Source organism: Marmota flaviventris, chromosome 5, assembly GCF_047511675.1.
Source record: "Marmota flaviventris isolate mMarFla1 chromosome 5, mMarFla1.hap1, whole genome shotgun sequence".
NCBI classification, from domain to species: Eukaryota; Metazoa; Chordata; class Mammalia; order Rodentia; family Sciuridae; genus Marmota; species Marmota flaviventris.
In genome coordinates, this window is record NC_092502.1 from 21606690 (window position 1) to 21633013 (window position 26324).

A 26324-nucleotide genomic window follows, 5' to 3' on the forward strand; every position below is an offset into this window, starting at 1 on the left:
CCACCGCCTGGAGAGGACAGGAGGGCAGGCAAGAGAGCCGGGGAGTTGCGGAGACCGTCAGCCAGCAGCGCCGTCCCGCTGGGAGGGAGGCTGCAGCCAGAGGTGACCGCGCCGCCCAGCCCCATCGCATCCCGGCGCCCCCGCCCGCTTCCCTGGTCTCCCCTCCCCTCCCCCATCCGGTCTCCCGCTCCTTCCTCTTCTCCCCCTTCGCTCCTTCCCGGCTCACCTCCCTCCTCCTCTTCCCGGCCTCTGCGGGGTCCACCTCTCCTCTAAAACCCGCGCCCCCTCCCTCTCATCCTTCAACCCCTCCCGCGGTCCCAGGGCCCCGACCGGCCCCTTCCGACTCTGCTTCCCTCCCGGAGCCCAGCGCGGGGGCCCCCTCCTCCTTCTCCGAGGCCGCGGCCGCAGCCTCCCCACCCTCGCATCTCTTCGCCTCTCCAGCGCCTGGAGATGCCCCTCACATTCCTGAGATGCCCTCACTCTGGGTTCTCTCCGTTAGCCTCTCCAGCGGTCCATTTCAAGGCCTTTTCCAACTCCCTTCCTGAACTACCCGTTCCCAGCTCCTTTTCTCCGGATTCTGTTTCCAACTTTACCTCTCAGCATCTTTGTCCACTTTGCCTCCAGGCTTCCCTCCCTCTCTACTTCGCCTTTGCCCTTCATTCGTGTACCCAGCCCCAGACTGCATGCGTCCAGGCAGCGTAAGAATTAGGGGTGCAGACAGGCCTGCCAAGAGTGGGGACCCGTCGCTTTGCATCCCGTCTGTCAGTACCCCCCCCCCCTTTTTTTTAACAGTAAGAGAGCTACTGCTCATCCCTTTCTTTTTGTACCCGCGGTTTCCTCTCGTGCTGGCTGTTCCTCGGGCCTCCCTCTCCAGTTCTGCTTTGCACACCTAAGAACCTCGAGATTTAAGCCCTCCCTTGTGGCATGACTCCCCAGTCTGTACGGAAATTATGAACTTCGCCCGCATCTTAGTCGCAGGCCTTTTGTTGTGTGGCGCGGCAGAGCCTGCACCCTTGGCTAGACAGGAGGGGAGCTCCCGGGCCTCTTTCCTGGCAGAGTTTTTGCTGAACGTAATCCCCTAGCCCCGGGGCGGCCGCAGCCGCGTTGTTGCTGCTGCTGCTGCTGCGCTGCCTGCTTGCCGCGAGCTGGCTTGGGGTTACTATAGTTCAAGCGCTTCTGAGATCAGCAGGCGTGGGGGGAGGAGGTGCGGGGAGAGGAAGGGGCCATCGCAATGAGAAAGCATCAAAGATTAATGGATGGCTTTGCATCAGAGTCTGCAGTAAACAGGAAACTAGTCTGAAAGGAAAGGAGAGGACTGTGTGTCTTTTTTATTTTTTAAAATACGGAGTGTGCAGTTCTGTTGAATCTTGAATCGTGCCCAAAAGGATGAGCTGTCGGTGCTGCAGTCGTGACCCAAGCTGAGCGCCCGATGGCAGAGGTAGCACTTTTTATTTTCTGTCTGATCCTTAAATTAAAAAATGGCCCTTGTATTTCAGGGCGGACTCTTTGACGTATTGGGAGATGATAAGAAATCACAGATTTGCTAGTAGTTTATATGGAATTCAGGTATATACAAAGTTAGCTAGCAACGAGTGGGAGTGGGGAGGACCAGCTATATTTAAAACATGTGCCAATGCTTATGTAAGAAGTGCGTTCTCTTTCTTGATATCTCAGTTCTGGGCTGAGTTTAGGTTTTATCTTTACTCTTACATTTTCAGGTCTTATCATCCTAACAGATGGACAGTCAGAAAAATCTGTTTCTTAAGATCAGTTTGGGGGCCTGGGTTGTGGCTCAATGGTAGAGCGCTTGCCTAGCATGTGTGAGGCAATGGGTTCCATCCCTGGCACCACATTAAGAAAATAATAATAATAAAATAAAATACAGGTATTGTCTATCCACAACTAAAAAAAATATTTAAAAAAAAGATCAGTTTGGTTGATGGTAGAATTTTCTTTTTTTAACAGGTTGGGTCAAAGCAAGGAGATTAATGATAAATGACTTTTTTTTTTTCCTTTTGGTGTGGGAAAAGGGTGTAGAAACTTCCAGTCTAATTTGCCTATATTATCAATTATCTAATTATCTAAATTGTTAGTAGCCTTACATTGAATCTTGTGTCGTTCTTATTTCTGCTTTGTCTTTTTAAAAGGGAGTTTAGGAGATGCGAGATACTGTTAATTTTTTTGGTAAGATCATATTTTCCATTTCTGTTTTTTATTTAACATGGATTTTCAGTGGAGATCAACTGTGATTTTAAAACTCTACCTTTTTTAAATTGTTTAGGATGGTTTGTTTGATTTCTTCATATTCAGAAACCAAAATGTGATACTCAGGAAATTATAGAAAGAGGGCCCTTGTGTTTCCTAACCCACGAATCTGAATGGTAAACTGGACATTATACTTATACAAGACATTACTGTGTTTGTAAGTACCCATTGCTGTTACCAAGTCTGGGAAAGTAATCTCTTGAAATTGTTAAGGTCTTGTCTGTTTGGGCAGCATTTATTGAACCTTTCCTGTGGTTTCTGGAAAGAAATGTTTTTGTTGTTATTTGTTTTGAGCTGTTTTACTATGTAAAGCATATTTAAGTCACATTTAGTTTATATTACTTGCAGAGACATCATGTTGGAGTATTATTTTCCTAGTTCAAGGAGAAAATTTTAAGATCTTGTGGGGATGGTAAAGCAGTATAGAAAGTTTATAATTTGGTTTTGGCTGTATCAAACCTTTAAAATTGCTGTAAGCTCTGCTGTTTGTTTTCTAGGGTTATTTGGTATTGTTTTGGTTTTAAGAGAATTTTTGAATTCCCTCCAACTTTAGAAAATGCTCATTAGTCCTGTTTGACACTAAATTTGGTAAAAAAACTAAATAAATTAGATTTGAATCAAACACTATAGAGGTATAATCTCTTCAGGAAACAAGATTCCATTTTTACTTCATGTTAATATAATAGTGATTTGGCAGGAATGAATGAATTTAAGTCTCAGGAAACAAGATAACTATTTCAGAGTTTTGTGTAGTTATCAGTTTGGTGTGTGGTACTAGACTGTGGTGTGCAGTGTTTGTGATGGTCATCGCCTGTCATGTGTACTTGTACTTAGGTTCAAAATGATGAGGTTTGGAAATGTGTTTTTTTTTTTTTTTCTAAAATATTTGCATTTTCTTACTAAAATACCACTTAGAAATAAACGAAACATTTAGTAAGTAATAAATTCATTATTAAATGAGCATACTTATTGCTATACAAGGTCTTTTTGTGTATGTGTGAGATTGAACCTCTGGGGTACTCTACCACTAGGCCAACCCCTTCCCTCCCATCCTGCACCCCAAGTCCTTTTTGTTTTTGAGAGGGACTTGCTAAGTTGCCAAGGCTACTCTTGTAGTGTTCCTGCCTCAGCCTTCTAAATTTTGGGGAGTACAGATGTGGGTCACTGCACCCATCTCCAAGGTCCTTAAAGATTTGAGTCTTGTGTAGACTGGGCCATTATGGCATTTGGGGGTCTGTCCTCCTGGATATTTTTGTACTGACAGCTTTAGAGATCCAGGGTTTTGTTTTATTTTCTCTTTTTGTTATATTTGTGAGGTAGGAGTTTGGGTAGAAATTAGGAGGGAACATGTACTATTCTGCTAATGGCCTTCTTTCATAAAGATGATCCCCTGTGAGGATTAGGGAGATGCTGTCATCCCCTGCTTGCTTAACTCCAGATTTCTAAAACAGGACTGATTATTTGTTTAGTTTTTTTTTTTTTCTTGACCCCTTTCAGAGCTACTGTAAATGGTGAAAGCAAGTATATTTTAAAATTATAAAACATTAAAAACAAGAGGGCTCTAAATCAGATGAGATAAATATGTACTGCAAGTTATTAACTCAGTAACAGATTCCCCTTTTTTTGCAAAAATAAAAATAGAGGTTTACATTGGATTCTAGAATATGGAAAAACACATTTCCATTATAGTGTAAAGCCTGTCAGTGATGTTATTTTCTCAATACATGGTGATTTTTCACAAGGCTGGTTGGTTGTGAGAAAAATCTATTGTTCATATACTTTGAAATAAATTCCCAAGAGGGCATTGTGTTATCAGTTTGACCACCAAAATAAATAGTTGTTTACTGTATATTTTCTGAAGTCATCCAAATGGCTTAAGTGCATTATACTTCACCACCAATTTCTTTTTTTAATCCTACTCCCATGATAAAACAAAGATAATCTAGAAAACCTAGCAAACCAACAAATAAACAAAAAAATAAAAATAAAAATCACCCCAGATCCACTTTTGAAGGGACATTACAAAGAATATTTTAATATATTTTCCCTAGGATTTTTTATTTTTATTTTTAATGCAGTGGTCCCTCAGTATTTTCAGAGGATTGGCTTTAGGACCATCCTCAAATACCAGAATCTGTGGAAGCTTAAATCTGTCTTCCTTTTTTTTTGCAGTACTTGGGATTGAACGTTGGGCACTTTACCATTGAGCTATATAGCCTTTCTTATTTTTTCATTTTCACTAAGTTGCCAAGGCTGGCCTCCAATTTGCAGTCCTCCTGCCTTAACCTCCCAAGTGTCTGTGATTATACTCCTGGCCTAAAATTCTTATATAAATTACATGCAACCTATGTACCTCTTCCTGTATACTTTAAATCATCTGTAGATTACTTTTAGCACCTAATACAACGTAAGTGCTATGTAAGTAGTTGCTGTGTTGTACCATTTAGGGAATAATGACAAGGAGTCTGTGTGTGTTCAATACAGGTATAATTTTTTCCCCAGTAGTTTTGAGTTAAAGTTAGGTGAATCCATGGATGTAGAATATGGACATGGAGGGTCAACTTTAAGATTGAGCTTTCAGAAATGTAGTTTAGGTTTCTAAATGATATAGTGTGCAGTAAATGTTAGTTAGAGATTTAATTTTTCATTGTTTTATATCCTCCTTGGGACACAGTTGTTTGGTTTTGATTCTCACATTATTTCTTGTGTAGGAAAAAATTTTAAAGTAAGCAAAAATTACTGTATTTATCCATAAAAATGTTACTTACAAATTATTGGTACTATATACCTATATAAAACACTTGGGTTATGGGAATGATTGATATATGAACTTTAAAAAACTAAGTTCAGATGCTTTTGAGTTTCAACAAAATCTGAGCTAGGAAGTTATGAAAATTGGAGGGTAAGATGGAAATACTGACAAATATTTCACCATAGCATAGCAATCTGTCACTATAATTTTCTTCAGAAATAAATGTTTTCATTTATCCTGTAATGTCTGAAATTACTGCCAAAGCTAGAAATGTGTTTAGCTTTCTCAGCAGAATTCTTAAAAGGATATTGTCAGAGCCAACAATCCTGAAATTATCTTTACTTTTTAAATTGTCCTTTACCCACTTTTTTTTGTTCTCTTATAATTCTTGGATTAATTTGTAGTTCTACTACATGAAATAGGATTATACTGAATTGTCCTTTTAAGATCCTAATAACTGCTTTTCATTTTCTCCCCACCCTTTTGCTTTTTTCTTTCTTTCCGTTCTCTGAATACTTATCAACCTCTAAGCAGAGAGACCTTGCAGACCCAGTGCCTAGCTTCTTCTATGTGCCTGCATGTCTGTGTATCGAGGGAAGAATTTGATAAGCATTCTTTTCCCATCTTTGAAAAGAGATTATGGGAATCTTGGACTAAAATTTTCCTTTAATGATTTAAGGAAACATTATTGCAAATAATGTTTCTTTTACCTGTATCTTCATATTGAATTTGCTGGAGTTTAAATTTAGTACTTCAGTTTTGATTTTAAGTAAGTAAAGAAAAGAATAGACTGTAAGATGAATAGCTTAGGCAAGCTTTCTCATTTAGCAAATATTCAAGAGTTTCCCTCTTTTTAAAAAAAAAATTAAATAATTGCATAGGAGTGATTCCCCCCCACCCCCCCCCAAATTCATTGGACAAAAGTTAGAGTATCCTTACAGGGAGTTTTGTTACTAAGTGCCTATATTTGAAGTTAGTGACTTTTTAAAAAATATGTTTTGAGGTCTGAACATTTAATCAGAATTTTAAGTTTGGGCATATCTCAAAATATCACTGTGAAAACACAATACAAATTTATTTCATGCATACCTAGGCATGGAGATACGACTAAGGAGGTGGGGGTGGGCTTTTTGTTTTTTGTTTTTGTGGTGGTATGGGGGATTGAACCCAGGGGTACTTTGCTATAAAACTACATGCCTCGTCTCATTTATTTATTTATTTTTATTTTGAGTCAGGAGTCTCCCAAATAACTGGGATTACAGGCATGTGCCACGGTGCCTGGCTTAGTTTTTGTATAGTATGTGACAGTCCTTAATATTCATAAGAACATGTCTTAAAATTATTTGTGGCAACTTATTTTTATATATGTCTTCTTTATTTTAGTTCTGCTCCAAGAAAAAACAAAAACAAAAAACCATGGCTGCAAAGGAGAAACTGGAGGCAGTGTTGAATGTAGCCCTGAGGGTACCCAGCATCATGCTGTTGGATGTCCTCTACAGATGGGATGTCAGCTCCTTTTTCCAGCAGATCCAAAGAAGTAGCCTCAATAACAACCCTCTTTTCCAGTATAAGTATTTGGCTCTTAATATGCATTATGTAGGTAAGTATCTGCATCACATTTTCTGTGACCTCATTGTAAACATTCTGATGTATGTCTTTCTGCGGTTTTGAATTTAAGTAAAATGAGGTTCAGTTACATAAAGATGACTGTGATATAGTCATTAAAGAATGTTTATGAATCTTGTTTATAGTTCTTGTCTTACCATTGCATATGAATTACTAGGACTAGAAGAAAGCAAGCAATGTTGGATTTATTTTATTAGATAAAACCAAAGGCAGAAGAAAAGATTTTAGGTTTTAGTATGATTAAATGTAAAGAATGAAAAAATACTTTTTCAGGCATTTGGTCCCTTCAAATTTGTCCTTATTTTCGCATTTGGTAGTAATTCAGAAAGTTGTTTAAAATGCAGTATTTCTTATTGTTCCTTGAGACAAATGAAACATTGCATTTAAAGAAAGAGCATTAATTTCAATTAAACGAAACATAGGAAGTTGTGCTATGATACGATGTGAGGCTAGCCTGGGCAGCATAGCCAGAGCCTGTATCAAAAAGACAAAGCAAAACAAAAAAAAAAAACTTTCTGGAGTTATAATTTATATGCTTTGAGGTTAGTGGTAAGGACAATGATGAGAGATTAAAGGAATTAAAGTAAAGAAACACAGGCATGAAAGTTAAATTGATCTAGAATAAGTCAGTACCCTTAGGTTTTAGTCAATTTTTAGTTTACATGTAATGAGCATTACATTCTTATTAACATTTCTGTTACATAACTCTGTATGTTTTGAATGTTATAGCAGTTTGATGTTAATATTTTTATAATTGGAATTACTCATCATGCTACTGCAAGTATACCATTAATCTGTAGAGGATTTTTTCAGATGAACCTTAGCCCTGAAAATCCCTTACAGACGGTACCAGCTAAGCTATTGTAGGAAGAAATATGGTGTTAGTAGAAAAGAGGTTACACTAGAAGTAGAACATTAGGGTCAGTAAACTCATCCCTTGCAGGTGCACTACCTTGGAAGAGTCTGAGAAATGAGAAGGTTCTTTTACTATAATTCTGAGCCCCTTATTAAAGGCTTTTATGTTAGCCAATTTATGGAAAGTAATTCCAGTCAGTAGTAGGAGAACAATTGGATACTTAGATATTTAGCTTACTCAGCAAAGTAATTCACACTTTAGTTTTAAAAATGTGCTTATCATATATGATTTCTGAAAAGATTGAAATATTTATTATAAAAATATCTAAGAACCAGATACACTAATTTTAGAAATTAAATGGGTTGAATGGTAGAGTTGAAATTCATACTTTAGCTTATAACTTTGGGAACTCAACTGAACCTTATTAAGAGACACTTATTACATGTCATGGTAGAGTAAACCCAATCTCTCATCATTACTTTTACCACTAACCTCAGATATGAACAGATATTTTCAGCTTGAACAATTTTTTGGAGTAACCTTTGTCAAAGTATTATCTAATATTTATAAAATGCTTTTGTTAAAGTTCTTAATTTTTAAAATAGTAATGTATTTGTTTTCAAAAACCAAAACATAAGAAAGTATTTCTTTCCTATCTCTGTTCCTCATCCACTAAGTTCTCAGTATGAGCCCCAACAAGTAGCTATTATTATTTCTTTGTGTATAACTCGAGATATTTTTATGTGTATATAAGTAAATATAAATATGTATTTTCCATTTTTTGTAACAGATGTTACCTCTATACCTTGATTTTGTTTATGTATTTTGGAGCCAAAACTACTGCTTTTAAATAATCATGAAATAAAGTTTTGTGCTGTTTTTGTTTTTGTTTGTTGATACTTTCCATTTTGGCAAATCTGAAGATTCTGAGTGAATGTTTTTTTTCTTTAAGTTTTAGAATTTAATCAATTAGAAAAGCCTTCCTCCTCCTTCAGTTAATAAAGAATTCTCTTATATTTTATCTTATTATTTTTATTGTTTTACTTTTTATGTTTAAATCTCTTGTCCACTTGAAATTTATCTGCGTATACCATTGTTTTATAGATATTTTAATTTTTATAAATAAATTTTAATGTAAATAACTGTTCTGAAGTTCCACCTATTTATTAATTTAGCCCATCTTTTCCCCACTGATTATTATATACTAAATTCTCACATATATTTTGTTTCATTTCAAACCTTTCCCCTTTTCCTTTAGTATATGTGCCTATTTGTGGACTATTAGCATACTCTTATTTATTAAGGATTTAGATTATATTTTACTGATAGGATTAGTCCCTTTGTTTTTCTTTATTTCCTCTTCAGTGCTTTTATATTTCTACATGAACTTATCAGTCCTGTTACCCTAACAAAAAGTCCTATTGACAATTTTATTGAAATTGCACTATTATTTATAATTTTAAGTTCTGGTGAAATGATAGTATAGGGGTGTTGTTCTCTGTGCAAGAAAACATAAAGCCTTCCTGTGGTCAAGATCTACTTTGAGTCCTTGAGTGCCTTACAGTTTTTTTCATATAGGTGTTGGACATTTTTGTTGGTGCCTCTGCATTTTGTCTTTTTTATTGCTATTGAATATGAACATTCTCTTGAAAGTGCCATCACAGAAATCATTAGTGACATAAAATGTAAAAAATTCAGACTTCATTGGCATCCTCATCCTGCAGACTTTTCCTGTTTTTGAAGCCATTGACCACATTTTTTTTTTTTTTTTTTCTGGAAAGCCCCCCCCCCCCCCCCCGCCCCCAGTCCTCCTCCACCCCCAGATTTTTTTCCTCTCTGGTCTCTTTTGATTTTTTTTTTTTCCTCTTTAAACTTCTTTAAGTGTTGAACTTCCCTAGAATTTGTGTTCAGTTTTCATTTTTGGTTGCCAGGGTAATCTCAGTTTCCACTACAGGTCTCTGTCTTCACTTTGTACTGCCTTTTGATCATCTCAGTCTGGTGTTTGTGTTCCTCCATGACCCAAGGCACTCACTTTGCACCGCTATGGTGCTTATTGTGCTGCATTCTGAGGTCCTTCTGCTTATTTCTAGTCCCAGCTAGATATGAGTTCCTCAGTTGGAAAAGTGTTGTCTTTGTGGGTTCTTTGGTTAATCCTACAGAGTGAATAGTGGTGCACATGCTCAGAAGTCAGGTTTTGAGTGGGAGTGAGAGGGATTTTGGGGAGTAAAAAAGATTGAGCTACCTTGTTGAGGGAAAAGAAATGGAGCTTAGTTTGTGCTTGTTGAATATGAGGATATTTAAGTGGGCTATATCTCAAGCATCATGAGCTATAAGATGTCCACTTAGAATAAGAAATAAGCATATGATTTTGCATATGCAGTAGGTTTTGGTAGCTATTTATTGGTAATATGTATCTGGAAGGGATGTCAATGCTCAAAGCAACAAAATAAATTCTTTGTGTCAGATCCTTTATAGAGAGAAAAGCAATTATTTGGGGATCAGATTTCCAGTGTTCATTGGAAAGTGTGAAAAGAAAGTGAAGGGGAGGAAAGTTAGAGGATAAAAGGAAATGCATTTCACAGAGCCAGAGAATAATAGAGTATTAAGTAAAGGTGTTGCTTTAGATGTGTGACCAACAATAAGCAGGCTATATTAATTTGACAAGAAGACAGTAGTGACTTCAAAGTTTCTTTAGAGTGTGAGAGTAAAGGGAATTTATAGATCACAGAGGGGGAAATAGATGGTCAGAAACTAGAAACCTTGGATATAGCTGGCTTGAAACATCTTTCAGTGGAACGAGAAAAATAGCTAATAGGAAAAGGAGAGAAATCACTGTGAAGGAGAAGTTGTTTCCAAGATGGGGGAGAGCTCTGCACATCCTTTGAAAGAAAGGCGAGGACTGGTGTCAAGCAGAGTAATTTGAAGGAGATGTAGAAGAGCAAGGATCTGGAGTCAGAGTAACGGATGGGATAGTCTTAGAAAAAGACATTGAGACTCCCATTTCTTCCTTGGCAACTAGAGAGAGGAGAGAATTGATGTAAAACAAATAAGTAGATATTTTGGAAAGATAGATGATGACAAGAATCAAGTTGCACCTTAGTGTGCAGTATTTGATCATAAAGTAGAAAAATCTACACAGAAAATGACAAATGATATATATTTTCAACAAGAACAAATCCATTATGATATTAAGGGTACTGAGTGAACTTTGGTAGTAAAATAAAAAATGTCAGAAGTTCTTGAAACCTAACTGGGAAATACTTTATTTTAAGCTCTTTTCTAGTGTAATTAATTGGGGGATTAAATTAGAATCATATTTTATTTATATCTCTCTCTTAATTTCTGCTGCAGGTTATATCTTAAGTGTTGTGTTACTTACCTTACCCAGGCAGCATCTGGTCCAGCTTTATTTATATTTTTTGACTGCCCTGCTCCTCTATGCTGGACATCAAATCTCCAGGTAACAATGTGACACCTTTTTTGAAATGTCTGACTGAATTTATAACTTAATTTAAAGTTTTCTTTTGCCAATAAAATTGCTGATAAAAATGAATACTGTTAAGAAGCTAAGGCTTTGGTAAGTATCTAAAAAACAGATCTTTTTGATACTTATTTTCTAAATATGTATTTTCTAAATAAATATTCAGAATTAATAGCTGGGATTATGTTCAAATTTTATTTCTGTTTAAAACCATGAGTTTATAGGTAAGGATATTCTTGAACTTTTTTGTATTGCCTGAGAAAAACATTTTCTGTGACAGGCTATTGGAGCATGGAGCATCTTTACTCTGTATTTCTGAGCATTTTAGGAAGTCAACTTATTAACGTGTGAAATCCCTCTAAGCTGCAATTATATAGAGTGGGTGATTGATAGAAATTATTTGGTAAGACTAATCATTTATCTTAGAATTTCTGCCTCTTCAACAATATTGTCACTTTACCTAGGTCTGCTAGACCTTAATTTTAAGACTCAGGTCAGCCAGTGCATATGAGCTTCCTACCTTTGAAACATTGTAAAAATATAGGTGAACCAAAAGTGACACCATAAATATAAATAAATCTGGACATATGTCTTTTGAAACTTAGGTTTCATGAACTGCGATTGAATTTTACTTACTGTAATAAAATACTCCCAATTCAGAGATGCATGGCATTTAACTTTGTGTTACTACCTTTAACAGTCACCTGAAATTTTACCATGCAGGGATAGATTTATTAATATTCTAGTGTTCTCTCCCAGTTTTTTCATACCTTCGTTTCTCACCATTTCAGTTGGAACAAAAGAGTAAGAATAATTATTATTAGATACTGTCAACTGGCTTTTGGCCCCTCTTGTAGAGGCAGGCCCTCCTTCTTCCTTAATATTTTATATACTTATCTCTCAAAAGTTCTAGAGTAGCTTCCCTGAAACTCAAATCTTCTGCTTTTGTCTCTTCTGTTCCTACCTGGTTGACTTTCTTTGCTCAGTTTGGTCCTAGGAGGGTGATATTTTACTCTTTAATTTATGCCACTATCCTTGCCCAGGGTATGCCATCTAATGTCAACATTGCAAATCTGGAGCTGCCAGAGTAGTGTTCAAATCAAGCTGTGTTCCACTTAACAACAGAGGCAGTGACCTATGTTTTGTGTTATACATTTATGTCCTCAGAATGAAAACAATTTAAGTCCTTTCCAGTAGCATATCCATAGAACTTAACTAGACCAAGGGCCAGTACTGACTCAGACAAAATTTTGTCTTCATCCAGCACTACCAGGACCAACCCATACACAGTTTGTATGTGATGCATTACTTGGATACCTCTGAACCTAAACTCAGGTTCAAGGTGGAGCCACTTCTCCATCTTTATTTGTTCATTTTTAAACAAAAATCCTATGTGTAGAGTATATGTAAGAGTTAGCATCTGAGCTCTGGATTCACCATCTTAGTGTGCAGATGAGTGCCTGGGCACATAGAGCTTTTCACATAGTTGGTGGATGGGTGGTTGGATAGGCTCAAATCCTAGGTTATTTATTTAGTGTTCTATAACCTTGGATATTACGAGAGAGAGAGAATCCTTATTTTCCTCACCTATAAAATGTCACTCTCTCAAAGGACTGTTTTAAAATTCAATTAAGATAAGACATAAGTTTCTTAGCACAATTTCTGACATACAGTAAGTACTTAATGAATTTCATTCATATTATTTGTTGTTTTTAATCACACAACAATGTTTTGTGAGCATTTTAGTGCTTTAAAAAATGATTTTTTTAAATGATACAGTATTCCATGGTATAGTGATAAGTTGATAACTTTTTAGAATGGGTAAGATATTGATGATCAACAAGAAAATCTCAAAGCTGATGGTAGAGGTATTAGAATTGTTGCTTTATTAGTTATAATTCTGGTTGAAAACTATGAACCTGTCCTTTCCTTCATAATTTTTCCGTTTCCGTGTAGTTTAGTGGTATACTGATGACTGAAACTGTGTAGCTATATTTTTGTCTATAGTATTACCAATTCATGGATTTTTCAGAGAGGTCAAAATTCTGTTCTGTAAGGTCACAAAGCAGCTTCTGAAGTTTAATAAAAACGCTTTTTCTGACCATTCTTGGCAATTTCAACTTTTTAGTTTATGGGAATTTTTTTTTAATATTTAAAGTTTATTTTCATTGTTAAAACATTAAAATATAACAAGCAGTAAAAAAATTTTTAATAATGTTTAAGTGGGCAAAAATACTTCCTATTATTTCATTTTCATCTTTATTAAAATCCTTTGGTATTTACAGATGAAAAATGAAGTAGGGACATTCCTAGACTTTGACTTAAATATAGGTTTTCTAATTTTTTCTTCAGTCATCTTCAGGAGACAGCCTAATTAGTGGAAAGAAAATTAGTTTTAGGGTTAGTTTTACTACAGTAAATATGTTACCTCAGCAAATGACTTGTTTGACACTATAAACAGTGCTTATCTTAGAGTTTTGGTATTAAGTGAATGAATTTCAAAGTATGGCACATTTTAGTATTTTTCCTCAGTATAATTTATACTGTATGGTGCTTTCTCACAAAAGGTTAGAAAAGACATGTTGTCCTTGAATAATTCAAGACATGACTTTTAATAAATATTGAAGTTTGAACTTGCCATATTTATAAGATACTGAGGCTATTTATTTAAATTTAGAAGACTTTAGTTTTAAAAATATAATGGTTCAGATTTCATGGGGCAACTTAATAACTGACTTTCTTTTAAAAAAAAAAAAAAGTTTTTAGTGTGTTTGCAGAGTTGTGCAAACTATCACCACAATCGATTTTAGATTTTTACTGCCCCATAAGGAACTCCATATCCACTAACATTCACTTCCTGTTTCCCACCACTCTCCTGTTCCCAGCTGTAGGCAACCATCAGTCTTATTTTCTGTCTCTTCAGTTAGCTTATTTTGAATATTTTATATACATTGGATTGTACCAAACATGGTCCTTTGTACCTGGTGTTTCATTTAGCAAGGTTCATCCATATTGTAACATGTATCAGTACTTTATTTCCTTTTCTGTCCAAGTCATAATCTGTTGTATGGATATGCTGCATTTTGATGGGCATTTGGGTTTCTACTTTTTGGCTGTTACAAATAATGTTATAGACATTTTCTTGTGGACATGTGTTTTTATTTTCCTTGGGCATTTACATTGCGATGGAATTGTGGTATTATAGGGTCTCTATATTTACTTTTTGAGAACTGTCAAGACCTATTATTATTATTATTTTTTTTTTTTTTTGGTACTGAGGATTGAACTTAGCCACTGAACCAAATCATCCCTTTTTTATATTTTACTTAGAGACAGGGTGTCATTTTTTAGGGTCTCTCTAAGTTGCTGAGACTGGCTTTGAACTCAAAAACCTCCTGTCTCAGCCTCCTGGCCTGCCAGATTGTTTTTTAAAATGGGAACACTATTTTGCATTTCTCCCAATAGTATTTGCAAGTTTCAATTTTTCCACATCCTTGTCAACATTCATTGGTGTCTTGTCATTATTAGCAGAGTCATCATAGTGGTATGAAGAGATGTTTCATTGTTCTGTTGATTTTCATTTTACTTTTGGCTAATGATATCGAGCCTTCTTTCATATTTTCATTCACCATTTGGAAATCTTATTTGGAAAATGTTAGTTCATTTTTCATTCATTTTATTCATTATTCATTGTACATTATTTAATTGGGTTGTCTTTTATTGTTGAGTTGTAGAAATTCTTTATGTATTTTAGAAACAAGTCCTTTCTCCTTATAACTGAATAAAGTCTTTTTCCTTCTTAAAGCTCATTTTTCATTTGTGCAGTTTGTGGACTACTGACAATCAGTCCTAAGTACTTATAAACTAAACACTTTGAAACTTCTCTAATCCACTGTGATAGCCTCTTCTCTTTTAACTGAAATTGGGAACATAAAGACTGTAAGATGTATGAAAAAGGCCTCAAATATAGCTTGCAATTAGAAAGATTCTTGCTGTAAAAAAGCACATGAGTTATAAAAGTTACACAAACAACAGAACCTAGGAGCTCACTATTCCATTAACTGATTAAAGATCTTTATACATCAGTCTGTTAAGCAGTCTAAGTCCCTGAACAACCTAGGAACAATCTGTACATTCTGGCCACCTATGGGAAGCTTTCAAAAGATCTTAATTAGGAAAGCTAATCTTTCCCACAAAACAAAGTGGTAGACTTCTGAGTTATCTTTTGCAAATGGACAAACAAAGCACCATTCAATACAAGAGATCCAAGATGCTAAGATGTTTAGATACCTATATTTAAGTAAGTATTATATGTGCACAAACATATGCTTACTATGCAACTGAATTGTTCATTTACACAGTGTTTACTTAAATTGTTTTGACATCTTCTTTTAAATTGTTTTAATTGTTAATATGACATCTTTATTTAAATTGTTTCTGTAGCTTCTTTCAGGCCTTCCAGATATTTAGTCAATTTTATTTTATTCCTGTCAAAATTAAAAGTTCAATATTTAAACAAAAAAATTTATTTAATGATTTCTTTGTTTATTGTAATGGTTTTCAACTAAGGGCAGTTTTGTCCCCCAGGAAGCAAAGTCTAGGGACATGTTTTGGTTGTTACAACTGCAGTTTTCACTGTGTGACTTAATAATGGTAAGGATAAAGTGTTGCTACTAGTTAGTAAACCTCACTGCAGCAGGGACTGTGTTTTGTCTACTGTAGTATCCACAGGGCCTAACAGAATGCTAGCAACATATTATGTACAGCAGTTTCTTTACAAGTTAAAAATTGTGCAGAGCATATTAATGTTTCTTAGAAGTTTTGCTATATGTTATTAGAGTTTAAGGCAAGAAACTCTAAAGACAAAGAAGTTTTTAAAAAGAAGCTAAACTAAAGAAGACTTTAAAATAATGCAAAATAGTTGACAAATGTCTCAATAAGAATTTCCAGAATATTTTTGAGTTTGCTGAAGTATATTATAGAACATCCGTAATATGATGACAGAATCAAATGGGAGAGAAAACATGACAGGGAACTCCTCTCTGTGGTCTCCTTTGCCCCCCACCAAGAGAGCTACTGGGAAGAGAGCCCTTCTAGGGCACCTTTTGGCTTTCCCCTTGAGGATAGGGCTCTTGTGTTGATGCTCCTTAATTGAGATGAAATTAACATACTATAAAATTAACTATTGAGATGGCATATGATACATTCATATAGCTATCACCTTTGCCTAACATTTAAAATAAAGCCTTGTGTTCATTTAACAGATGGTGCTACTTCCCCTTCTTCTAGCCCCTGGCAACCACCAGTCTGCTTTCTGTCCTTGTGGGATTTTCCTGTTCCATGATTGAACTGGATCTATTAGATAGGGATATGGTGTGACCAAAAAGAAATTACTTGACTTTAGAGGCCTAGGAAGTACTGGGACTCAGAGTTATATCTCTTTTTAAATATAATTCTACTTCTTAAAGAGCATTTCAAACACTTTGTAAGCATGGTATTTAATTTTAAACTTCATAATTCTTAATTCTTCCTTCTCACAACTGCAGAAAACATAGTAACTATATTGGGGGTTACCTGTAATATTCAGGAATGTGTTCTTTGCATATACGTAGGAATTACTCAGCCCCTACATGGTTGACATCTGATGCCAGATAATTCTTTGTTCTGGGGAAATGTCATGTGCATTGTAGAAGGCTTAGCATCATCTTTGGCTTTTTCCTACCAGGTACCAGTAGCAGCCTTTTCTCCTCCCCCCAGTTGTGATAATCAAAAATGTTTCTAGACAGTACAGATGTCCTTTCCAGGGCAGAATTATTCCTGGTTGACAAATACTGCATTAAAGTTATTCTTCTTGAGAATCTGGATTTTTCTTTCAGTAGAAAGAGATTGTGAATATAGTACATATTAGAAATAGTCATTAGAGAGTGAAATGGAGAATTGTTAAATCACCTGTGGAGCTTGTCAATCACTGACTTTTATAATCATCCCCCAAACCCCAAACTGCTCCTGTTTTAAAAAAAAAATTAGTTTTAAATTTTGAATTTGTCAGTACTCAGCTGCTTGATTATGTAAGGGTCATTCCTTGTTTGGTTATGCTGTGCTAAAGGAATTCAACTTGATTGCCTAACAGGAAGTAATTTCATAGAAAAAATAATGAATTTGAGTTTGTTCAGAAATACTGAAAACATTCAAATTATTTTAAAGTACAATGAATAATACATTCAACAGTTGAGGAAAAGAGGGAGGAATTTTTTTACATAAATTTTCCTTTTTTGATGCCAAAAGAACTTAAGACAACTATTTTCTGTAATACTACTCAATTTCCTGATAACAAAATAAATTCTCCTTTTTTATGCTTCCTGCTTATGTTTTCTCAGAGTGTAAAAGGCTTTTATATTATTGCTTAAAGCTTACTACTTCTCAGTTGTCAAATGTTGAATTTTTTTGTGATGTAGTATTTGTTTCAAAATAAATATGTAATCTACATATTATAATTCTCTTTGCAAATTCCCATAGATTTTTTTTTAAAGGTCCTTTTTTGTTGGGGGGGGGTGGGTCTAGGGCTTGAACCAAGGGTGTCACACATGGGTGGCAAGCACTTTACCACTGAGCCACATTCCCAGCCCCAAAATAACAATTTTTAGGCTGTGCTGCTGTGAAATAGTTGTGGTTTTATCTGTAGCTAATGAACTATATTGGGGGACACACTTTGGGAGAAATAAGAGAGGTGATGGTGGAAGCACAAAAGGGGAAATGTGGTATACTGTGATTAGGGATTTTCATACTAGGATAGAAGGATGATGTTTCAACTTTTTTTTTATTGGGCACAAAATGTTGAATAAGGCCATGGGAAAAAAAAGAAATCAACATATTGTGGAACTTTGGCTACCTTCTTTGCGTAGTAAAACTCAGTTTCAGTAAATTGAATCTGTTTCCAGTACTTGGAAGATAGAGGTGAAGGCCATCCCTATATAATTTTTTTTTTGTGTGCCAAGGATTGAACCCGGGGACACTTAGTTACTGAGCCACATCCCAACCATTTTTTAGTATATTATGTAGAGACAGGGTCTCTCTTGGGTTGCTGAAGCTGGGTTTGAATTTGTGATCCTCCTGCCTCAGCCTTCCGAGCTGCTGGGATTACAGGCCTACACCACTGCACCCAGCCATTTCTATATAATTCTTTATATCTAAACTTTTTCTTAACTGTAGAAGTTATTAACATGTGCTTGAAAATGCTGTGATAAAGCTGCTTCTCTCCTCCATGCAATACATTCTTACTGTTTTTCTTCTTTAGAGACTATGTTAGGAGTGAATTGGAGTCTGCGTATGAGGGACCAATGTATTTAGAACCTCTTTCCATGAATCGGTTTACCACTGCCTTAATAGGTATGTATCATTAAAGACTTAAAAGTATTGGTAGGAACCAATGAGTCTGAGTCCGTTCTTTAGTATCTATGATAAAAATTGGTGTGAACTTTTAAAAAAATGCAAAAGCTCCAAGTTATTCATGATGATTCTCTTTAAGTACAATAGTTGTTTAATGTCATATTTTCTTAATCTTTTCCCCACAAATAGGTGTTTCTGTTTTTTATAATCATATTGTTTATACCTCATAGTTTTTTGTTTTTTTTATGTGTGTTTTGAGTATTTGGGAAAATTAATTTTTAAACAGCGCTATTTGAAAGATTAAAATAAAATTTAAATCTACTCATTGTTTAAAGTCATCACTGTTTTGTCAAAAATAAATTGCCAGAAATGTTAAGAATTTTAGATGTGATTGAATCACTGAAATAGCAGAATATTTAAAGTTGAAATGTTGGATAAGGCCTAAAAAAATATCCATACAGTCCAAAGTGAGCTACCAGACCGCACTATGCCAAAGTTCCGAAAAACTGTGTTCTAGAAAACCTATTCTGTGAATCTTAAACTAACCTTTGTAGAAGGTATGAAAAAGCTGATTATTGGAGCTTGAAGAATTTCTTTGAAGAGGACTATTTTCTGATATTAGCCCTTGCATTTGAAGAGGCCTCTGTCTTCTGTGGTGTGGGGGAATACTATGGACTGATTCAGACCTGCAGAATCTAAAGCTGCCCTGTCCAGAACTTATCACAGGTGGCTACTTAACACTTGAAATGTAACTCTTCCAGATTCAGATGTGCTGTGTGTGCAAAAACACACATTCAGTTTCTTCTTAGTCCAAAAGGGTGTAAAATATCTTTTAATTTTTAATATGAGTTGAATGTATATATGATATTTTAAATGTATTGGTTAAAGTATATTGTTCTGTTATCTGTTTCTGTTAGCTTTTTGAAATGACTTTTAGAAAATATTAAATTATATATGTGGGTTGTGTTGTAATTCTAATGGGATATAAAAGGCTAACAGTGAGCTGGCTGCTTGTAGAGTTTTTTTGACTGGGGAGTGAAAATGCCTTGTAGGGTTGTGTTATGGTAATATTTGTTAGGTTAGAAAGCATGTAAAATTTTGTTATGGATGTACCTTAATATGTGTATGAGACATTATTTCCTTGATCAGTGACTTATGGCCACAACCCAACTAAGATTCAGTGAATAAGGAAATAAAATAATTTCTATAAACTACTAAATGGCATTTTTTTCTGACTTTGATTTTAAAGTAACTTCCTACTCCTTTTCTTCCATTTCAACAATAAACTTTTATTGAAAAACAAAATACTTTGAATATGCCATGATCTTATAGGGTTGAAAATTTCTTGGAGATATTTCTATTAGTAGAATCTTGGAATCCAGAGATTGTGATTTTGATTTATTTAGAATTACCATTTGGCACAGGCACATCAAAAAAGCAGTTTACTCTTGTGGAGCTCCAGGGGAGATTCCACTAATAATATGATTCCTTCCTCCTTTCACCTAAATAGGAGGAGTAGTCTTCTCTCAAAGAGAATATGTTGTATGAGTCATATTCTCTGAAAGAAGACAAGTGAAGCTTGTAATGCCAGAGCTGAGCATTACATGTGCTGCTGACTTAGACTTTTGGGAATTTCAGAGATTAGGAGAAGTTTACATCATGCTGAACAAGAAAATTTATTGTAGCTCTGAGTACAATAAAGTAAGATGCTGGAATCAAAATTTCTTAGCATTCCTAGTATTAAAGCATTACAAGCCTCTCTTTCAGTTTTAACTAATTTTTTTATTTATTTTTTAAATATTTTATCTTTTAGTTGTAGTTGGGCACAATGCCTTTATTTTATTTATTTATTTCTATGTGGTGCCTGAGGATCGAACCCAGGGCTCCGCTTGTGCTAGTAGAGCATTCCACCGCTGAGCCACAACCCCAGCCCAAATATGCTTGTTCTTAACCAACAAAATATACTATCATTTTATGATGAAAATCGGCTCTCTCCTGCATCACTCCCCTCCATTCTCTGGACTCCTTCCCCAGAGGTTTCTTCTTTCAATGCTGATAACTTCTTCCTTGCTGTTCTGTCCTGTCTTCCTTTTTAGAAATCCTGTTAATTGGATTTGGACCTCCTAGGTTGGGCCCTTAATTTTCTTACTGTTGTGTTTTTCTCCACTTAATCTGGTTGGCCTTTTCTCTTTTTGGCTGGGGGCAGGTTTATTTTCTGAGATTTCCCAACGTTTATCTTCTAACCCTTTTATTGTTGTATTTTGATTTTTGTTATATAATTTTCATATCGAAGAAAAATGTTTTCCTTGAATTCTTTTATCATGGTAGTCTTTATTTCTTAGGTATATAATTTATATTTTTGAAGGTATTATTACTTTGAAACTTCTTTTTGCTACTTGCATTCTCTTCAATTCCTCTGAGGTCTTGTTTCTGTTTGTTTTGGTCTTTGTCTTTCATGAGAAACCAGTGTTTCTCAAGCCTGGATTAGAATCACCTGGGAAAAAAACAAAGCAATATAAAACCGATGCCTCTGCTACATTTGAGACTGATTAAACCTCAAGTTTTGCTTAAATGTCTAGGGATCCTCGACCTATCATTGTATTAAAGGGAGTTGCTAAGTTGCTGGAATTTCTTTAGGGCTTGCCAACTGGTGTGTTCCAGTGTGGGTGATCAAGTGGGAGTGGCTGTTAGAGGCAGGTACCCCAAGGTGTTAGTCTTTGTAATCCTTTTACTTGGGCTGGTCAGCTTTCTCAGAGAGCATAGAGGAGGCAGCTGGCAGTGATTAGAACTAACTGCTGAGAACTGAGTAATAAACTTAACAGCAGTGCTTTGGGATCTAGAGAGGGATCATCTCTTGAGGTATAGCCTTTTATTTTCATCTGGGCATCTCCCCTCTGTTATGGATTGTGTATAGTGTCCAGGAGCTTCAGTTTCAGCATATTTCAAAAAGCAAACTTTATTCTTACTCCAGGTTAGGGGGAGGAAGTCTAGCTTAAAACACAATGAGTGGTCTCCTCTTTGTTTTCTATCTTCCAAAATGATGTTGACATAATCTCTTTTGGTGACCACACCTCTTGTTTCTTCTCTTTTCTAAGCCTTTATGAATATTGTTCACATTTGGATACTAGTTGTTTAGAGGGGAAAAACTAATGGTTTGAAGGAGAAAATAACACATTTTATAACATAGTAGATTGTTAAAGATGTTCGGCCTTGTGTAGAATTTGTTGCCATTTTTGTATTTTTCTATTGGTAAAGTACAAACATAACTGCAAATTTGTTTTGCTTTTCATTGGCAAGAAGGAAGAGAATATGAATAAATAACTTATAAACTAATCTAGAAGTTAATATGCTTAAGAGTCTTAAAGAAATTGTGAAAAGAGCCACTGGGGACTTGTTCAGTCACAGAAATGAAACAGGGTGGCACTGTTAACAGTGTATCACTGGGAAAGAAAAATGGCAAGTTTCTATACAAACCCAAATATGTAAAAGATTTTAGAGTGTACTGAAGTGGCATTTCAAATTAAAAAGAAAATAATGGGTGATTCTAATAACTAGTTCTGAGACAATGGACCGAACATCTGGAAAGAATAGACTTAGATCTTTCTTTTTCCCTTATTCCAAAATAAATTCAAAATTTATTAGTTTTTAAATTAAAAATTACTAAAAGAAAATGTAGGTGAATACTTGTATTATGTTGGGTAGGGAGAGCCATTGCACCAAAAATAGAAACATTTCCTTAGGAAGAAAATGATTAGTTTACTTTCAGTGAAACTTGTTAAGAATGAACTTATTTAAAATATTAAGACATGATACAGTAGAACAATTTAATCAGCTTACAGGATTTATATTTTGATCAAACATTGATACATATTTCAATAGAAAAATGAATAAAGAATGAGAACAAAATTTCACCAAATAATTGCAAGTGTTTTATATACTTATTGGTAATGTTCAATTCTATTGATAACCAAAAAATGAAAATTCAAAAAACCTTAGAAAATATTTCTTGTTCTTTCCTTCTCTAAATTATACTCACTGTGGGCAAACCAATAAGAAAATGGGCATCTTGTATACTAGATAACTTGTTTCTGGAGGACAGTCTGACAGTATGGGTCTGAGGCCTTAAAAATGATTCAGAAATTCCACTTTTAGGAATTTAGCTTAAGAAAATGTTAGGAAATGTGCCCCAAGTAGTAAACCTATGCTAGGATATCATAAATGTATAATGGCATTTTAAATGCACTAGCTTATTCAAATAAAGCACTTCATAATTAGGAACTATCAGGAAAAGGCCAAATGCTAATATTTTATCACATGCATTATTTAGTATACTACACAAATTTTAAATATAGCCATATGTATTAGCACGGAGAGATGTACAGTGTGTTAAATGAAAAATATTGATTGTGAAGTAGTTTGTGTACTATCCTCTCTGTATAATCATTGCATAAAATAAATGTAGAAAGTTAATTTGTAAATATGAGGAGCTAACTACTGAGCACTTGATAGGTTCGGATACAGTGCTAAAGCTTTACATATGTAATGCTTCATTTAATAAATTAGGGTATTCATAGTGCCAGCTTTGGTGGTGGAATGATAAGAGACCAAATGTTCTTTCTCTTAATAATTTAATTTTTAATTAAATGTTTTTTAAAAATCTCAAAAGCAGTGTAATCTTGGATAAGTAAGTGTATTTCTTGGATTCCTGATCAGTTAAATATTGAGTACCTTTGGAAAAGGATCTAACGATGAACAGTAGCAGATGAATTATTATGTTTTAAAGAACTTTCTCCGTGTTGTAAATGCAGTCAGACATATGATGAAAACCAGTGGAGATTTATGTTGCTTTTTTCTAATCATGCCAAGTGAATTAGTTTTCAGCATTCATAATACATGTGAATATGTAATTATAGTCGATGAAGTGAAAATTTGATTTAAAATTTTATACAGTAGATCTGGACTTCTCTAAAAGCTGTGTTACCATCATTATCAACAGTATGTTTATTTCTTTGAATACCAAGTGCTCAGAATTAAATGCATTCTATCCTGTTTTAGGTCAGTTGGTGGTGTGTACTTTATGCTCCTGTGTCATGAAAACGAAGCAGATTTGGCTCTTTTCAGCTCATATGCTTCCTCTGCTAGCACGACTCTGCCTTGTTCCTCTGGAGACTATTGTTATTATCAACAAATTTGCTATGATTTTTACTGGATTGGAAGTTCTCTATTTTCTTGGGTCTAATCTTTTAGTACCTTATAACCTTGCTAAGTCTGCATACAGAGAATTGGTTCAGGTAAGATCATCACACACAGGTGAATAAAATTTTACATAAACATTAATAGAGCTTGTTCATTTTTATTTCATAGTCATAGTTACAACATTACTTTCTATAGCTTCAAAACAGTGACTATTTTCAGCTCACTTAGGAGCATCTGAAATTCTTTCTTGGAAGTTCTCTTGAGAAGGTGGTAAAGGGAAGTGACTGTTTGGGTTTATATCCCAGAGCTGCTGTTACCAACTGTATAACTTTGGAATAATCACTCATCTTCACTTTCTGTAAAATGGAGCTAATAATAACATTGTACTTTCTTCATGGGGTTGCTATGAGATTTAAAAGTCAGTTTAGTGCCAGGCAGATGTATATGTTAGCTGTTGTAATAGAGATAAAAATAATACAGAATCACATATCTAGAAGTCACATCCTAGTTTTTTTTTTTTTTTCCTGATTATATTCCTGCTGTGACCATAGTTTCTTCCCTTTTTAAATTTAAACTGAAAAGTTAAATAGTTGTGGGTTATACTGTGGATGGATTTCATTTGGATGCAGTGCTGGAGCTAACATTGCCAACATAAAATGCCTCTTGCAATAAAATAGTCTCTTTCTTTCTTTTTTTTTTTTTTTTAAACCTTTGCTCTAAGAAAAATTACTCCCAGACACAAACTAGACTTTTGGGAGATAAATTGTTTTGATTTATTTTTCAGTTTCAGTGTATAAAATAGATCTAAACTTGACTAATATGAAAAATGTGTTTACATGGTTATTCTCTTCTGCCTCTTGACTATGTATATGACCAGAAAGTATAGGAAGCTTTTAGATTGACCACACAAATGACGTGCTCTCTTATTCCTCAGGGGCAGATCTTTAAGGAAAAACTGCCTGAGCCCTGGGTCTAAGCCTGATTCTATCTCCTTTCTTTGTCTTACACAATGATTAACTGGGTGGTTCCCAGAATTACATATTTCAAAGAAGAGGAGATTTTTCCACATTCAGTGTAGAGATACTTTCTAAGGAGGGGTTGTAGTTATATTCCGAGTGAGAATAACAAGTTTAACAGATGAACTTTTTTTCTTTTTAATTTTATCTTGTGGCACTATTCTAATTTGATAGACAGGAGATATTTAGTAATCCTCTTTTGACTATTAAATATGTAATACCCATAAGACAGAGTCTCCATTTTTTTTCAATGTTGTGTGTACTCCCTTGGTTGCCATAAGATTTATGCATCACCAGGTGGAGTAGTTGAAAATAAATTATAGGTTATGAAATTTGTGACTTAGGAAAAATGGGTAAGCAAGAAATGTAGAGTCAGACTTTTTAGTGATCTGTTCCTTGAATGGAAAATAGAGAATGTACTCTTTACTTCTTAATAAACTGCTTACTTCTAATGATACTTTTATATCTAATCAAGCAATTCACTTTAACAATATTTTCTAGTTGGGAAAAGTAGAAATTTGTTGTGGGTAGGCTGTAGAAAAAGAATTGCTTTACTGATGAAAAATATAAAGTAATCTGCAAGTCATTCTACTTAAAGCTCTTTACACCTTTTTGAAATATACTGGTGTCACACTGAGAGATGCTGGCAAGATCAGTTGGCTGCTGAGGTAGGGTTTTGTAGGCTGCCTGGCAGAACCCTACTGGGTTTCCAGGGACTGGTCCCTGGCTTAGTAACTATATAGAAACTTGGTTACAGCTATGATCTTAGATTCAATCAGATTCTGACATTTGATTCTTGCTAATCAGTTCCATTAGAGGTTGTTTTATAACTGGAAAATGAGTTTATTGAGTTATAGCAGATCACTAAGCTTTTTAAAGATGTGCCCTTTTCCTGGTGTTAATGCACTTGGCAAACAAGATTGAGAACTATGGTTGATGAGTGAATACCCAGTAGAATCAAGGGGAATTTATTCATCTGAGGGAAAGGCTTGTTAGCTACCTCGTGTGCAGTAAAGTAGATTTCTCCAGTGAATAAGTAAGTTTTGTCTTCCACTGAACTACTTCTCATCTATGACATTCCTGAGTAAACCATGAAAAATTTTTTTCTGATTCTCTTTTTCCTAACCCCTCAATCATTATTGTATTATTCGTGTTAGTTCTGATTATTTTGATTAAATATAAGTATTTATCAAGCCTCCTCAGATTGCCTCAGGAGTAGTTCTGTTCTGAATGTGATTTTACTTTGACCTTACCTTGAACTGCTAAGGCATTTTGCTGTTGCCATCAGATGGTGTGTGAAGTGTTAATAATATGAAAATGAATACATTTTTATAAACATAATATTATTACTATCTAGAGAGCTAACTTTAAAAAAATTTAGCTGAAACAGTCTTGCAAAAAAAAAGAAAATTTTAATTTTTACTTTAAATACTTCAGATTAAACTCAAAAAAGTGTTTAAAAGTGTCTATGGAGGGTGATGAAAAATGTTTTCCTGTTTTATTTTCTGATTTTCAGGTAGTGGAGGTATATGGCCTTTTAGCCTTGGGAATGTCCTTGTGGAATCAGCTGGTAGTCCCTGTTCTTTTTATGGTTTTCTGGCTCGTCTTATTCGCTCTTCAGATTTACTCCTACTTCAGTACTCGAGATCAGCCTGCATCGCGTGAGAGGCTTCTTTTCCTTTTTCTTACAAGGTAATTAATAAGAGCCAGTGATACTATATATAACCTTAGGAAGAGAAAACTTCA

General features: G+C 35.0%; 1 protein-coding gene across 4 annotated transcripts in view; it reads left to right on the forward strand.

Annotated features, from left to right (window-relative positions):
* The window catches only part of Rnf145 (ring finger protein 145), a 38862-nt gene continuing 12538 nt past the window's right edge, over positions 1–26324 (forward strand). Inside the window, exons 1-8 of one of the 4 annotated variants that reach the window (XM_071612009.1) lie at positions 1–102; positions 2148–2184; positions 2282–2422; positions 6401–6617; positions 10851–10959; positions 18275–18366; positions 23422–23657; positions 26095–26270. In XM_071612009.1, coding sequence (XP_071468110.1) covers positions 6434–6617; positions 10851–10959; positions 18275–18366; positions 23422–23657; positions 26095–26270 — 797 coding nt within the window. In that variant the 5' untranslated portion in view covers positions 1–102; positions 2148–2184; positions 2282–2422; positions 6401–6433. Of the gene's footprint in view, positions 103–1304; positions 1439–2147; positions 2185–2281; positions 2423–6400; positions 6618–10850; positions 10960–18274; positions 18367–23421; positions 23658–26094; positions 26271–26324 lie in introns of those variants that run through there. The other 3 variants (XM_027938591.2, XM_027938590.3, XM_027938589.2) reach the window with 3 other exon arrangements.